At 42.9% G+C, this 14,709-nt stretch overlaps 1 protein-coding gene across 6 annotated transcripts in view; it reads left to right on the top strand.

Annotated features, from left to right (window-relative positions):
* The window catches only part of AAK1 (AP2 associated kinase 1), a 171,402-nt gene that overhangs the window by 101,420 nt on the left and 55,273 nt on the right, over positions 1–14,709 (top strand). For all 6 annotated transcript variants that reach the window (XM_032652901.1, XM_032652898.1, XM_032652897.1 and 3 more), the window contains exons 9-12: positions 2,398–2,501; positions 4,822–4,901; positions 8,772–8,926; positions 9,900–10,198. In XM_032652901.1, coding sequence (XP_032508792.1) covers positions 2,398–2,501; positions 4,822–4,901; positions 8,772–8,926; positions 9,900–10,198 — 638 coding nt within the window. The remainder of the gene's footprint in view (positions 1–2,397; positions 2,502–4,821; positions 4,902–8,771; positions 8,927–9,899; positions 10,199–14,709) is intronic.

Genomic DNA, 14,709 nt, shown 5'->3' with positions numbered 1-14,709 from the left:
GTACTAATGTTTATTAACCAGATGGCAGAATAAGTAATTTTTGCTCAGCCCGCTGTATTGGAATGCTAAAGAAACAGATTTTTATTATCTTTTTACTTTGGTCAAGATGTTTAGTATCCACATTTTAACAATCACAGATTGTAAATCCTGAGTAACGCACTTTGGGTCCTAGGTGGGGATACACTTGGAGAAAATAGAAGAAGCACATGTGGTGCGGAGCATCTGACATTTGTTGAAGGCCTACGTGTACCTCATTTAATTCTTAAAACCCTATATAGCAGGGGCCCCCAACCCCCTGGGCCGTGGACCGGTACCCATCCATGGCCTCTTAGGAACCCGGCCTCACAGCAGGTGAGCGGCGGGCAAGCGAGCCAAGCTTCATCTGCAGCTCCCCGTCGCTCACATTACCACCTGAACCATTCCCCCCCAACCCCGCCCCCCGTCCGTGGAAAAGTTGTGTTCCATGAAACCGGTCCCTGGTGCCAAAAAGGTTAGGGACCACTGCTATATAGTAAATATAATTATCCCTATTATACAAATGAGGAAACGGAGCCTCAAAAAGTATAGGTAATGCACCCAAGTTAACATAGTAGTAGCTTTTAAGTGACTACCCATTCCATTATACTAGTTTACACGAGTTTTATCAATCTGCCTCTTCCGTTTATTAATACAGAAGCGGGAGCAGTATTTAAAGGAATGGAATATCGTGTTTAATGGTTGTTGGATGTTTTCAGAGGTAAAGCATTATATTGATATCTGTACTAAAATTACAGCTATGTAAATGAGATTGCAAGGAAATATGGGGAAATTGCCAAATTTATTGCTAGAATGGTAGGAATTTTTGCAAAAAAATTTTTTTTTTTTTTTACTTTTGTGCAGCAAATTCGTATTACGAAAAACAGCTCTTTATGAATGTGTGTAACATGGCATCTTTCCTAAACTCTGATCTGTTTCACTTTACAAACTGTTGGAAGAGTCCACTGTCACCCTAACTCACAGGTCTGAAAATGCATTTCTTGTTATCCCCCCACGCGCGCGCACACACACACACACACACACACACACACACACACACACACACACATGCCCCTTTCACTCCCAGTACAAGGTTCCCCTCTCCTCTTTTCAGTTTCTATCAGTGGTGTCGCCATTCAAGCCCAGATGACTGAAATTTAACGTTTTCTTTGGATCTGGCTAGCAAGACAGAATAGAGTCAGTCATTTCCTAAGCAGCATTAACGCTTTCTTTGAAGTTTCTCCTGTTTGCTTGACATTTCTCTCTGTTCTCATCACTGTCACCATAATATATACCGACCCTGTCGGCTCATGCCTGTACTGGTGGATTGGCCTGAATGTCCAACACACCCTCACTATGAGATTAATCTTACAAAATACCACCCTATCATGTCCCTATTCAGTAAACCTCATGGCTTGCCAATGGTCCCATATATTCTGGATTCATCCTCCCCACCTTATTTCCCTTTATTCTCTGACAAGGAGACCTCTGCCCTGTCCTCTTGGTTCCTCTATTCCTTGCAACAAAGCGTTCTGTTGCCTTTCTCCAAGTCCGTCTTTGCTCAGACTGTTTTCTTACCTGGAATGTCTTTTTCTCTGCTTTTGCCCTGACTGACTAAGTTTTTTCCTGCCTTCAAGGACCAGCTCCGCTCCTGCCTCTTCTGCAAAGGGCTTCATAAGGCTGCAGCCTCATCAGTCTTTTCTCAACTTAGGGTCCGAACCATTCATTTGATTACTTAAGCAATAAATTGCCTTACATTGCTGTTTACATGTATATGTGTATGTGTTTGTGTGTATTCTCAAGGATTTTTTCCCCTGGGGATTTTTCCAGCTTCAGAAAGAGCAGAAGCTTAAAGGACCTGGAAACAGACACATGATCTGTAGATCACAGTAAAAGTAGAGATGTATTTGTTATCTTGTCATTTCTTTTAGATTGGAAACCAGCTAGTACCTCCAACAAAAGAATAAAATAAGTAAATTCATGAAATTTGAGTTTTGGTTATAATTATCAAGAATAATCATTTGTCTAGCTGATAGTATGAAAGAAGGAGGCCAGAACTTCCTAGGTACCAGAAAATGAATGTGTTAAGTTCCACACTGAGAACTTGAGTCCCTGCTGTGCAGGTCACAGAATGTGAACTTAAAGTATCTTTGTTACAATTCAAAAACTTTGTTATTTTCTTGCAGATATTTAAAATTTTAGGAAAGTTAGAGCTTCCCTTTCTGAGAGGGGAAGAAAAGGGCTAATCGTACTGTCTGACTTTTATGAGAAATAAAAATTTTAAAGAGACAGAATTTTGGTAATAGAGAAATTATGCTTCTTAGCTAATGTAATAACTCTTTGGGTATTATTAAATAATTCATATATGTTTGTTTATCTTAGGGTATATGTTGGAACCAGACCCTGACAAAAGGCCAGATATTTACCAGGTCTCCTACTTCTCATTTAAACTACTCAAGAAAGAATGCCCAATTCCAAATGTACAGGTATGTGAAAGGTGCTTTTTAGGGGAAGTAAACATGATTGAATTGTCATTTAGCATTCCTGGGGTATTAATCAGCTGTTTAAATGAATAAGGCGTCCCTTGCTTTATCTAGTAGGGGGCATTCAAACAAGGCTAACTATGAAGGAGTTGCTATAAAGGGAATCCAATTTTTCCATAGAATTTAATTATAAAACTGAGGCAATTTTACACACACACACACACACACACACACACACACACACACACACACACCCTGGGGATTGAGTTGAACGCTTTGGGTAAAGATTGACCAACTTTACCTTGTCAGCTGTCCTAGTTCCCTGAGAGCCAACGTGCCTGTTGTATTTACCGAGAGGAGGTTGGGCAGGCCGTTTCCCTAAGTCAAGGCCCTGGACTTGCCACTGTGCCTAGTGGAACATAAGCCCCTTGTCCCTTTCCTCCTTTGCTGTAGCAGACCTTTCTTGATTTTGCTTCCGTTGCTGGCCAGTCTGGAACGCACACTCCTTTTCTTCTACCCTCCCCACATATGTCAGGCCATCAGAATGTTTTCTACACATAGTCATCCTAAACTCTACAGACAGTTTTCAGAGTATGGTGCTTGCAAACACCCTTCTTGTAGCCTTGGCATATTTCTCATGTCATAGTATGATTCAACTTTCTTGAATATTTTACTAATGGATGCTGGAGTAAAAAATTTCTAATTGCGAATTGTCTTATAGTTTCTCCAGTAATGAACTTCTGATGTCACTACTGGAGCTTGAGGGTGCTGATAAGTAACACTTCTCTTTCACTCCCACATTTGGAATCAGATGTGGGAATCGTTCAGGTGGAGCTCAGCATATTGGCTTTATTACTAAGAAGACTGAGTCAGGGAATGTGGCTTGACCAGTCAGGCTCCCTAACATTAGCTCCACATGACTGAGCAGCGAACGCCTGGTTCCTGAGGGACAGGCTCGTCCATAGAGGAGGGGGGCCGAGGGCAAGCCAGACCAGCTCACTTTTCTCTCCCAGTCTTATCAGTCAAGTGAGTTCCCCCTTTCCCTTGGGAGAGGAATGCTTGGGGGGTGGGAGAGAAGCTAGGAGAAATTTTCTAGCCAAAATCCCCTCCCCCCCCCACCTGAAAACATGAGGGAAATGGAGGTGCCTCCTAAAAGCCACTTTCATTATTAGTGTTCCATGGTTCGGGTTTCCCAGATTAAAACGAAGGATACTGTGCGGTAACCTAAGACAACGTGATCGCTTTTGCTGTCCCACTTTCCCATTCATGAAGTTAAATAACGTGCAATAGGATTGGAAGCATTCAGGTTGGTAACTCATTTTTAAAAAGTAAGCGTCACCAGTCTCAAGCCGTTTGGCACTTGCTCAGTGGTGGTCGGCCGTTGTCTTGTGGCTCCCTAACCACAGGAGGCGCTGTTAGACGGATGGTGCAGAATCCAAGCCCGAGGAGCTCCGCCTGCCTTGTGGGTTGAGCAGTGCCTCACATGCTGGGAAGAGGGGCTGGCTCAGCAACCACACACACCGCGGCTGTGGGTTTCCCCCAGCGTTCTCACTGAAGGCTAGCTGCACCCTGGCTTGGCCCACTAGTCAGCACCAACGTCTCTAAGATCTAGCTGAGAGCTTAAGTATAGCTTACAGACCTCTTTTCATTCCTTTCATAACATCACTTCTAAGCTGTGCTGTAGGAGGGGGAGGGAGCTGAGATCAAGCCCCAGTGCTCTTGCCTGGCCCAGAGGTTGAGAATGACAGGGGTGGAGTGTGCTGTACTCAGGCTGCTCTGTCCCCTTCTCAGATCCTTTGCCTCCCTGACTGGGGCTGAGTCCAGTGGGATATACTTAGGTTAACTTCTTCCCTTCCCAGACCGGAGATCAGGGTCTGAAAGCCACTCCGGAAGACCCTAATGTGTATTTCCATTGGCCCAATCATGCTGGTTATTCTTTTTCAAAGAAATCTGTGGGGTGAGTTTTGGGAATTGGGTGAAATGGGAGAAGGGAGTCAAAAGGTACAGATCTCTAGGTATAAAATGAATAAGTCATGGGGATGTAATATACAGCATGGTGACTATACTTAGTAATACTGCATTGCATATTTGAAGGTTGCTGAGAGAGTAGATCTTAAAAGTTCTCATCACAAGAGAAAAAATTCTATAACTGCATATGGTGATAGATGTTAACTAGACTCATTGTGGTGATCATTTTGCAATATTTACAAATATCAAATCAATTATATTGTACACCTGAAACTAATATAATGTATGTCAGTTACATGTCAATTATTTTAAAAAATCTCTGGTGTCCTATTAAAATTTTCTTTCAATTCTATAGAACTCTCCCATTCCTGCAAAGCTCCCTGAACCAGTGAAAGCCAGTGAGGCAGCTGCAAAAAAGACCCAGCCAAAGGCCAGGTAAGAAAGTTGCTGTAGTAGCAGGGGAGGGCACCTTATGGTTCTTGATTCTTAACGCTGCCATGGCCAGAGGCTGCACAGAACAGGAAAGGAAGCTCTGTCTCCCCCAGGCAGAAACTGTTCTTTGGGAGTGCAAGTTGGAATATAGTAAGATACAGAGATCTACATCTGAAAGAGAATCGAGAACCCCACAGCTACTCCCTTTGCTTGGGAATAGGTGCAGGGCATTCAAAGGTGCGGTGACAGCAGACCTTAAGTATTGCTAGTACAATATTGCTAAACATGTGTCCTGGCCTTTGCATAGCCTAGTCCACCACATTAATCTCCAGGAAATCCTACTTTCTGGGGCTCCAGCCACATTAGGAAAGTACAGGTCAAAGCATTGAGTCCATGAACAGCGGAAGAGCGTATGGATCTTCGGTAATCACATTCTAAATAACGGAGGTTCTTCCAAGTAGCAGGTCAAGAGAGGAGTCAAGAAGCTAGGGTTTTATTTGGGGAAATGCCCCTGTGCGAGAAAATAGAGTGGGTGCTGAGGAAGCTGGGAGAGCCATCAGAAAGCACGGAAGTCTGACCCAGAGCAGGGAGGAGAAGGTTGGCTCCAAGTGACCTGGACTGCCTGCCACACAAGGTAAGGAAGGTGCATTGTCCAGGAGTCCTGTCTTTTAGGAACCGGCCTACCTTAATATCCTTGTGGCTGGGACATTATGGCTGAGAGCAGCCTCTGGGAAGCGTGGCCTCGGGGCACACAGGGCAATGGATTTCAGGAGCACAATAGCTGGGCCACTTGGTCTTTTACACCCTGGTAGTCGAAGGTCTGCAAGGCACATCCTCATGGCTGCCATGTCTTCCAAATGGCAAATTCTCAGGGTAGTCCCAGAGTTGTTTATACCCTACTTTTCTACCACACTCCCATGTCAAGGAAGCCTTAGTGCAAATTTTATCAACAAAGCACCCTAGATGGGAATATATGAATTTTAATAGAATAGTAAAATAACTTCTGTTTACGAAAATTCTTGAATATTTACAGAATGCCTGTTGTGTGTCTATTCCAGATGTGGCTCTAAAGTAATAAGACTTTGGTTTTTAACAAACTTAGCAAACTACGTCCATGATGTTACTTTGCATTCTGTTTATATGTTAGTAAGTCTGCCATGCTCACCTCTAGGAATTGCTTTTGGGGCTGATTTAATTAGCTTAATCTTTTGGGCTTATGGCCATCTTGTACTAGGCCCAGACTTGGTATGTATAGAGGCTAAGCAAAGATCCATTCCCACAAAGCGTAAACATTTATAAAAATTATAATACCTGCTGACGTTTGAGTGGTACCGTGTTGTGTAAAGTGGAGAAAATGATACCTACATCATGAGGCAGATGAGGACATCAAACACTCCTGTGACTGTGTAACTTATAAGCTCTGTGGTGCCCAAACTGTTAGTTTGTGTGGACCTCAGTAATGCTGCAAGAATATGCAGACCTTACAGCCAAGAGATTTGGATCTAAGCTGTCCTGTATATAACCTGCAGTGATTTCATTTGCGTGATCACATTTGCTCCCCAGTCCTGAGAGGTAGGTTTTTCTTTCAAACTCCTTTTTTTTTTTTTTCTTGGCCCCGTCACGCGTCTTGTGGGATCTTAGCTCCCCAACCAGGGATTGAACCCTCACCCTCTGTGAAAGTGCAGAGTCCTAACCACTGGATCACCAGGGAATTGTCCTCAAACTCTATTTTTAAAGTAGCCGCTATTCATTGAGGCGTCACATATACCAGCTACCATACTAGGTACTTTACATAAATAAGATGACCTTTTCCCCCCCTTAAAACAAATCTGTGAGGTTGTTGCTGTTCTCACTTCACAGATGAGGAAACAGAGACTCAGAATTGTAAGTCAGCTGCTCAGGGTAGTTAGTCAGTATGTGATTAGCAGAAGAACCAGAACTCCAGCATCCTCACTCTTTCTACTCTGCACATTAAGTGGTTTGCCCAGGATCACACAGATAGGGCAACTTAGAGCCAGATCTCCTGGCTTCAAGATCTGTATTTTCTTACAATATACTGAGGTCCATACAAACTAACATTTTGAGCACGCTTCAGTTTATAAAATGGTTTTACAGTTATTGATACATTTGATGTTCACATCTGCCTCATAAAGTAGGTATTATTGTCTCCATTTTATACATAAGGGACCCCAGGCTAAAAGAGGTTCAGTGGCATGCCTGTTATCACAGTTAGTTACTGGGGAGCTAGAGTTCAAGTACGGTTTTCTTTGACTTCAAATCCCATTGATTCTAAAAAATGTTACCCTTAGGAGACCAGTGTGGAAGTTCTTGGCGTTTGGTTTTCTACAGAAGTCTGTTTACCTCCCTCACCCTTGGCTTGATCTTTCTTACCCCTTTCTCCTCTTTCCCAGCATCTGTCCTGTTTTCCTTCCCACCTCCCTTCCCCAGGTCACAGCCTCTCCGATGTGATAGCTTTTACATTACCAGCTTTCCACCCAGCATGAGAGCAGGATGCCAGTGAAAAGCCTCAGGGTCCAGAATGGGCTTGCCTTGGAGACATGTCATGAGGAAGGACATGGGGCCAGCTGCTCTGCTTCCTATTTTGCATTTTATGGAGGCTGTGCCAGATATATTTTGGAAATATTCACGAAGCTTGTTTATTTTGGCCTTCACCTCAGCTATTACTCCCTAAAGTGTGTTTTCAAAGGATAGCCACTCTGATCTAAGTTAGCTAGTAGCCAGCTTCCTGCACTGCTCTAAATCAAGGGAAGCTACCACCTGGGCTGTAGCACCATCACAAGGAGCAAGCAGACTACACTCTGTACTCATTTAGATTAGATTTGGCTGTGAGTTCTAGAAAGTGCAAATGACAGTGGCTTATGTAAGATAGATTTTTTTTTTCTCTCAAGTAAACAACATCTGGAGGCAAGTAATCCAGGGCTGATATGGAGTTCTGTTCCACAAAGCCCTCAGGTACCCAGGCTGCTTTAAGCTCATCACTCCACCATCCCTATGGTTGTGGCCATGCCCTCATGGACCGATATGGCAGCATCCCTCTTCCAAGCAGCAGGATCAAGGAATTGCCAAAGAAGAAGAGAGACAAAGAGCATGCACAGAGTTTCTTAAGGTTTCTAGAAACTGCTACATAACAATCTGTTTATATCCCACGTAGGCCAGAACTTAGACGCATGACCATACCTGATTACAAGCGAGACTGGGCAATGTGATTTTTACTCTGAGTGACCCTATGTCCAGCTAAAAATTGTTATTACCATGGAAAAAAGCAAATATGTGTATTGGAGGAAATAGAGTTCCTGTCACACTCCCCAAATCCTTTATCTTGAGTTGTTTACTTATTCCTTCTAGTTGCATTATTGGATTAACTCATTTGATGCTTCTCATTATAGAGAGACCATTTTGACAGCTAGTTCGAATCAAGTTTGAGTCCCTGTACATCTGAAAACCACCTGCTTTAAACCCCTCTTTGCATTATCATCAAAGTATATTCTAGGAAATCCTAAGAAGTATTAGGCAAAATGGTCCCAAGATCAAAAAAGTTTGAGAAACGTTGCATTCTATATAATGCTGTCTTTGAGGTATTCCTTGCACGTTCACAAGTGAAAAGTTTTTCTAGAAAGGAATCTGATATTTTGATCAGTGTGTTAAAACTTATTTGCCCACCTTTTCTTTTTCATAACATCTAGTAACACGTAACATCCTGTGGAATACCCTCTGGGAAATGTTGATTAAGTGGATATGGAAGGTTTGGATGAATGTGGAGGTGAAAGCTTATCCATCATGTACTCTGTCTACCCCCTCTTCATTTTCTCACCCTTTAACAGGCAGTTTCTTTTTCACCTTTTCTCTTTCTAGACTGACAGATCCCATTCCCACCACAGAGACTTCAATAGCACCCCGCCAGAGGCCTAAAGCTGGGCAGACTCAGCCCAACCCAGGAATCCTTCCCATCCAGCCAGCCCTGACACCTCGAAAGAGGGCCACAGTTCAGCCCCCACCGCAGGCCACAGGTCAGTAACTAGGTTGGTTTGAAACTTGGTACACCTCTTTGTCATCCTGGACTGTAGAGAAGTCTTGGAAAGCCTGGCTTTTCCTGGAATGGAATCTAGAGACATGTAAAGAGTAATGGTTTTCCTCAAGGAACTGGAGATGAGCTGCCTTTGAAGTTGTATGGGTAATGGCTGGCCAAAAGGAAGGCCTCACATTGAATTCTCCAGTGGATCTCCAAGGCCACTGAAGCCTGTTGTCTCTATTTTTTCTAGTCTTGGCCCTGATTTTACGACGTGGTCCATTCATCCCCTGCCTCCCTCTCTATTTCATATACTTCTCTTTGCATTAAAAAAAAAAATCTTTTTGGACACAGAGGAATTATTTCTTTAATGCTCTGTCTCTTGAAGTATCTGTCACGTCTTCATGTTTTGTTTTTCCATTTCTAATGAGCGGACTGAGTTTCCTTTCGTAAAGAGGATTGATCCAAATTATCAAGTAACTGAACACAGCCATCACTCCCCCTACCAGGAAGCTGCTGTTGGTGAAGTTGGTGGTCATTTACTTACAATCAGGCATCCAGACTGGGCTTGTGTAACATACATGTAAACCATCAAAGAATGCTTTTGTCCTGCAGTGTGCCACAAATGCAAAGACTGTGTTTATGTACAGTAGCGTCAAAGTCCAGTTGAATATGTAGATCCTCAGGGTGCTGACTCAAGGAGTAATTGACTAAATGGGGTGGTGAGCAAGGGAGGACTTTTTGAAGGAGACAAGCATTGAACACTGTTATTGGACCCATGTTTTGAAAAATATGAAGCACGTAGTATGGCAAGAAGAAGGAAGGGCCTTCCAGGTGCAAGGACAGTGAGAAGCCCATGGATCTTGGGATTATCTGTCCACTGATCACCCCCTCTTTATTGCTTTGGCAAGAAAGAAAGCCGCGTTCGTTTGGGAGAGTTTTGAGCCCTTATATGGAGTTTATTCTCCTTGCAGGATCCAGCAATCAGCCTGGCCTTTTAGCCAGCGTTCCTCAACCAAAACCCCAGCCTCCACCCAGCCAACCCCTACCGCAGTCTCAGCCCAAGCAGCCCCAGGCTCCGCCCACCCCACAGCAGCCGCCTTCCACGCAGGCCCAGGGTCTGCCCACCCAGGCCCAGGCCACACCCCAGCACCAGCAGCAGCTCTTCCTTCAGCAGCAGCAGCAGCAGCAGCAGCAGGCGGCACCGCCTCCTGCACAGCAGCCAGCGGGCACGTTCTACCAGCAGCAGCAGCAGCAGGCCCAGGCTCAGCAGGTAAGGCGGTGAATGTGACCCTCGCTTGGCATATGGGAGTCATCCCTGTGAAGAGGTCCACTACGTGCAGGTGTCTTCCTTGGGAAGCCCTGGGAAGTCAGAGAGCCATGACCCAGCACAGCGTTGTACTCACAGATGGCAGACACTAAACCTGACACGGTGGAGCCCTCACTGCATCACTCACAGCCCTCCCCTGCTTCTTCTCAGGCCATGGGGAATTCTGCACCTCACCAGGGAACCTCAGCAAGGAAGCTGGTTTTTAAGGACTCATTTTTAAATTTTTATTTATTTATTTATTTATTTATAACATCTTTATTGGAGTATATTTGCTTTACAATAGTGTGTTAGTTTCTGCTGTATAACAAAGTGAATCAGTTATACATATCTCTTTCCCCATATCTCTTTCCTCTTGCATCTCCCTCCCTCCCACCCTCCGTATCCCACCCCTCTAGATGGTCACAAAGCACCGAGCTGATCTCCCTGTGCTATGCGGCTGCTTCCCACTAGCTATCTATTTTACGTTTGGTAGTGTATATATGTCCATGCCACTCTCTCACTTTGTCACAGCTTACCCTTCCCCCTCCCCATATCCTCAAGTCCATTCTCTAATAGGTCTGTGTCTTTATTCCCATCTTACCCCTAGGTTCTTCATGACCTTTTTTTTTTTTCTTAGATTCCATATATATGTGTTAGCATATGGTATTTGTTTTTCTCTTTCTGACTTATTTCACTCTGTATGACAAACTCCAGGTCCATCCACCTCACTACAAATAACTCAATTTTGTTTCTTTTTATGGCTGAGTAATATTCCATTGTATATATGTGCCACATCTTCTTTATCCATTCATCTGTCGATGGACACTTAGGTTGCTTCCACGTCCTGGCTATTGTAAATAGAGCTGCAATGAACATTTTGGTACATGACTCTTTTTCGTTTTTCTTTTTTTATTTCTGACATGACACCATCATCAAATTGAAGCAGAAAAACAATTATTTCTTATTATCATCAAATATCCAGTAGTGTTTAACTCTTTCTGGTGTGTCATAATTTAAATTGCTTTGTATATTTTTTCACATTTTTTTGCTCTGAATATATTCATTTTATAATGATCGATATATCTTTTAAGTCCCCCTTTTAGCCAGAGGTGGCTTCCTCCTCTTTTTTTCCCCTTTGCCACTTTTTTTTTTTTTTTTTTAAAGAAACTGGGTCGTTTGTCCTGTAGAATTTCCCACATTCTGGATTTGGTTGATTGCATCCCTGTGGTGTTGTTTAATATGTTCCACCACCCCCTGTGTAAACGGGTAGTTTCTTGAGGCCTCTCAATGTTTGATTCAGGTTGATAGTCCTTTGTTCTTCCAGTTGCATCACATCAGGAGACATACAGTAGTCTCAACATCACAAGACGTAGAGTAGTCTCACCTTATCTGTGGGGGATATGTTCCAAGACCCCCAGTGGATGTCTGAAACCACAGCTAGTACCGGACCCTATATATACCATGTTTTTTCCTATACATACATACCTATGGTAAAGTTTAATTTATAAATTAGGCACAGTAAGAGAGTAACAAGAATAGCTAATAATAAAATACATCAATTATAGCAATATACTGTAATAAAACCTATGTGAATGTAGTGTCTCTCACAAAATATTCTTGTGATGATGTGAGATGATAAAATGCCTACTTGATGAGATGAAGTAAGGTGAATGTCATGAGCATTGTGACATAGCGTTAGGCTACTATTGACCTTCTAACCATACGTCAGAAGGAGGATCATCTGCTTCTTGGGATCCAGAATCATGGAGCCATGACAGTGTCAATGGTTGCATGTCAGGAGCAGATGGTGTCAATGGTTGGGGATCCCAGCCAGGACGAAATGGGACGGTGCAAGGTTTCGTCACACTGCTCAGAACAACATGCAGTTTAAAACTTATGAATTGTTTATTTCTGGACTTTCCCATTTAATATTTTCTTTTTTTTTTTTTTGCGGTACGCGGGCCTCTCACTGTTGTGGCCTCTCCCGTTGCGGAGCACAGGCTCCGGACGCGCAGGCTCAGCGGCCATGGCTCACGGGCCCAGCCGCTCCGCGGCATGTGGGATCTTCCCGGACTGGGGCACGAACCCGTGTCCCCTGCATCAGTAGGCGGACTCTCAACCACTGCACCACCAGGGAAGCCCCCCATTTAATATTTTCATATCAGTGTTCATCACGGGTAACTGAAACTGCAGCAAGCGAAACTGTGCATAAAGTCTGCTTGTCCCCTCTTTTATTAATGTTAAGATCAATCTGTGGGTTTGGTGTTGTCTGTCTGATCCAGTCACTTAATATTCCCCTTCAGTTTGTTTCCTAAGTCCATTAATTCATTAGGGGTGGCAAAGCGGTGATATTCTAGCATTCCATCTTCATTTAGGGGCTGGATTTTTCTGTAAAGAACTTGGGGTTGAACTCGCGCCCCCTGCATTGGAAGCACGGAGTCTTAACCACTAGACCACCAGGGAAGTCCCCTGTAAAGAACTTTTTCAGCAAGTATTTGATTACCCTGAGGTACTGTTTGTACAGAAAAGGCAGAAATAATGCATGACTCTTTCCCTGTGTTTACCAGTTTTCAGAATAATGAGTTTGTTCATAGTACCATCCAGAAGTGAACAATGAAGATTTTGTTTTGTTCTTAGTATCATTATGAGTTTATGCATCTTAATATATTTGATATGTTTCCACACATTGCTGTTAAAAAAATTTGTCCCAGTTGTCTCAGTTTTGGCCAGTGGAAGTCTCTTCAGATTGGCTCCTGGGTCCTTTGGCTGTGACTCCAGTAGCCTTTAATGTGTCCTTGCTATTTGGTGTAACAAGCTGTTCCGGAATCATTCTGCCCTTGACCTGGAATCAGCCATTTCTCCAAGGAGCTGTTTCCCTTTAATGGAAATGATATTTAGAGACCACAGTCTTGCTACTAGGGATACCCATTTGCTAATGGGTTGGTTATTATTTTTAGGCCTTTTCAGTGAATAGTTAGGACACATATATATATATATATTTAATAGAATATACACCATGAATTCAAGTTTATATTTCTAAAGCAGATTTGTAATTATAGGATTTTTGTTTAACTTCTTGGATTTTATATTTGTATCTTTCTCATCTGGAAATCTTGATTCCTAACGACATTAACATAATTCTTAATTGATTTATAGTTTCAAGATAACAATACCAATATGATTACCGAAAACAGTTTAAGATTTCTTTGCCATTCTTGTTTTTTGGGTTATTTTATTTTGTTTTTTTGCGGTATGCGGGCCTCTCACTGCTGTGGCCTCTCCCATTGTGGAGCACAGGCTCTGGACAAGCAGCCTCAGCGGCCATGGCTCACGGGCCCAGCCGCTCCGCGTCATGTGGGATCTTCCCGGACTGGGGCATGAAACTGTGTCCCCTGCATCAGCAGGCGGACTCTCAACCACTGCGCCACCAGGGAAGCCCTTTTTTGACATTCTTACACCTAGAATGTTTAGCACATTATTTTCTAGGAGTTTGGCTATTAATCTGATACACAGGTTTATTTGCTTTGTTTTGCTGTTTAGTTATTGCTTTTTAAATTTCGGTTTAATTTTGTTTTGTGAAAATGTAAAACATTTACATAATTTCAAACTTAAATCTGCAAAATTCTATTCCCTCCATCCCATATATGAAGGTATCCTTCATTCCTATTTACAACTTGAGAGTATTCCCTTAAAGGATATATAGCATAGTTTATTCCAATCAGTCCCCTGTTGACAGACATTTGGTTGTTTCTAGCTTTTTGCTATTATAAGTAGGCAGCTATTTATTGATATCTGCTTTTTTTGCTAACGCTTTAACTTTGCCCCAGTAAGCAAACAATATCCTCCCAGTTAACTTCATAACTAAGTAACAGTATTTGGAATTTCACAGACAAGATCTTGACTTCTGTTCATCAGTAGGCCCTTTTTTCAGCTGTTTTTTTGTGCCTTACACAGAGTCCTTAGCAGTGAGGAGCAGAGAAGTATTCCTGTCTTCAGGAAGTTTATAAAAGAATATAACTTGAAACCATGCTACCAGTATAAGATAAAATATCATTAAGTGGTAGAGTATATTGAATATTTTGAATGTTTAAAGATGGGAGTTTAATAAAGAGAGCTATTGGGAAATGGTTTTCAGAAAGGCTTGAGAGGACTTAATAACTGAGTTAACATTTAGGTTATTCTCCTTAGTGTCATCATTGCTTCATCCTGTTCATGTAGGGAAGAATTTTAATCCTGGTTATTTCCAAATCCCTTTACGAGAGGGATAACTTCTGCGGTTAGCAGATCATTTAGTAGCTTCTGTTACGCTCCAGCGTGTGGAGTCACAAGATGTACAGTCAGATGGATGCCCTCAGGCCAGGCACAGAAACCCCTCGGAAGCCAGTCTGCACTGCAGGAGGCAGATAGTGCAGTGGCTGGAGCCTGTCAGTGTAACGTGCTGCTGTGTTTATGTCATGGCCTGAGGTTCCCCTCGT

Source organism: Phocoena sinus, chromosome 13 (genome assembly GCF_008692025.1).
Source record: "Phocoena sinus isolate mPhoSin1 chromosome 13, mPhoSin1.pri, whole genome shotgun sequence".
Lineage (NCBI taxonomy): Eukaryota > Metazoa > Chordata > Mammalia > Artiodactyla > Phocoenidae > Phocoena > Phocoena sinus.
Note: the sequence above shows the minus strand (reverse complement) of the source record. Positions and strands in the feature narration are given on the sequence as shown.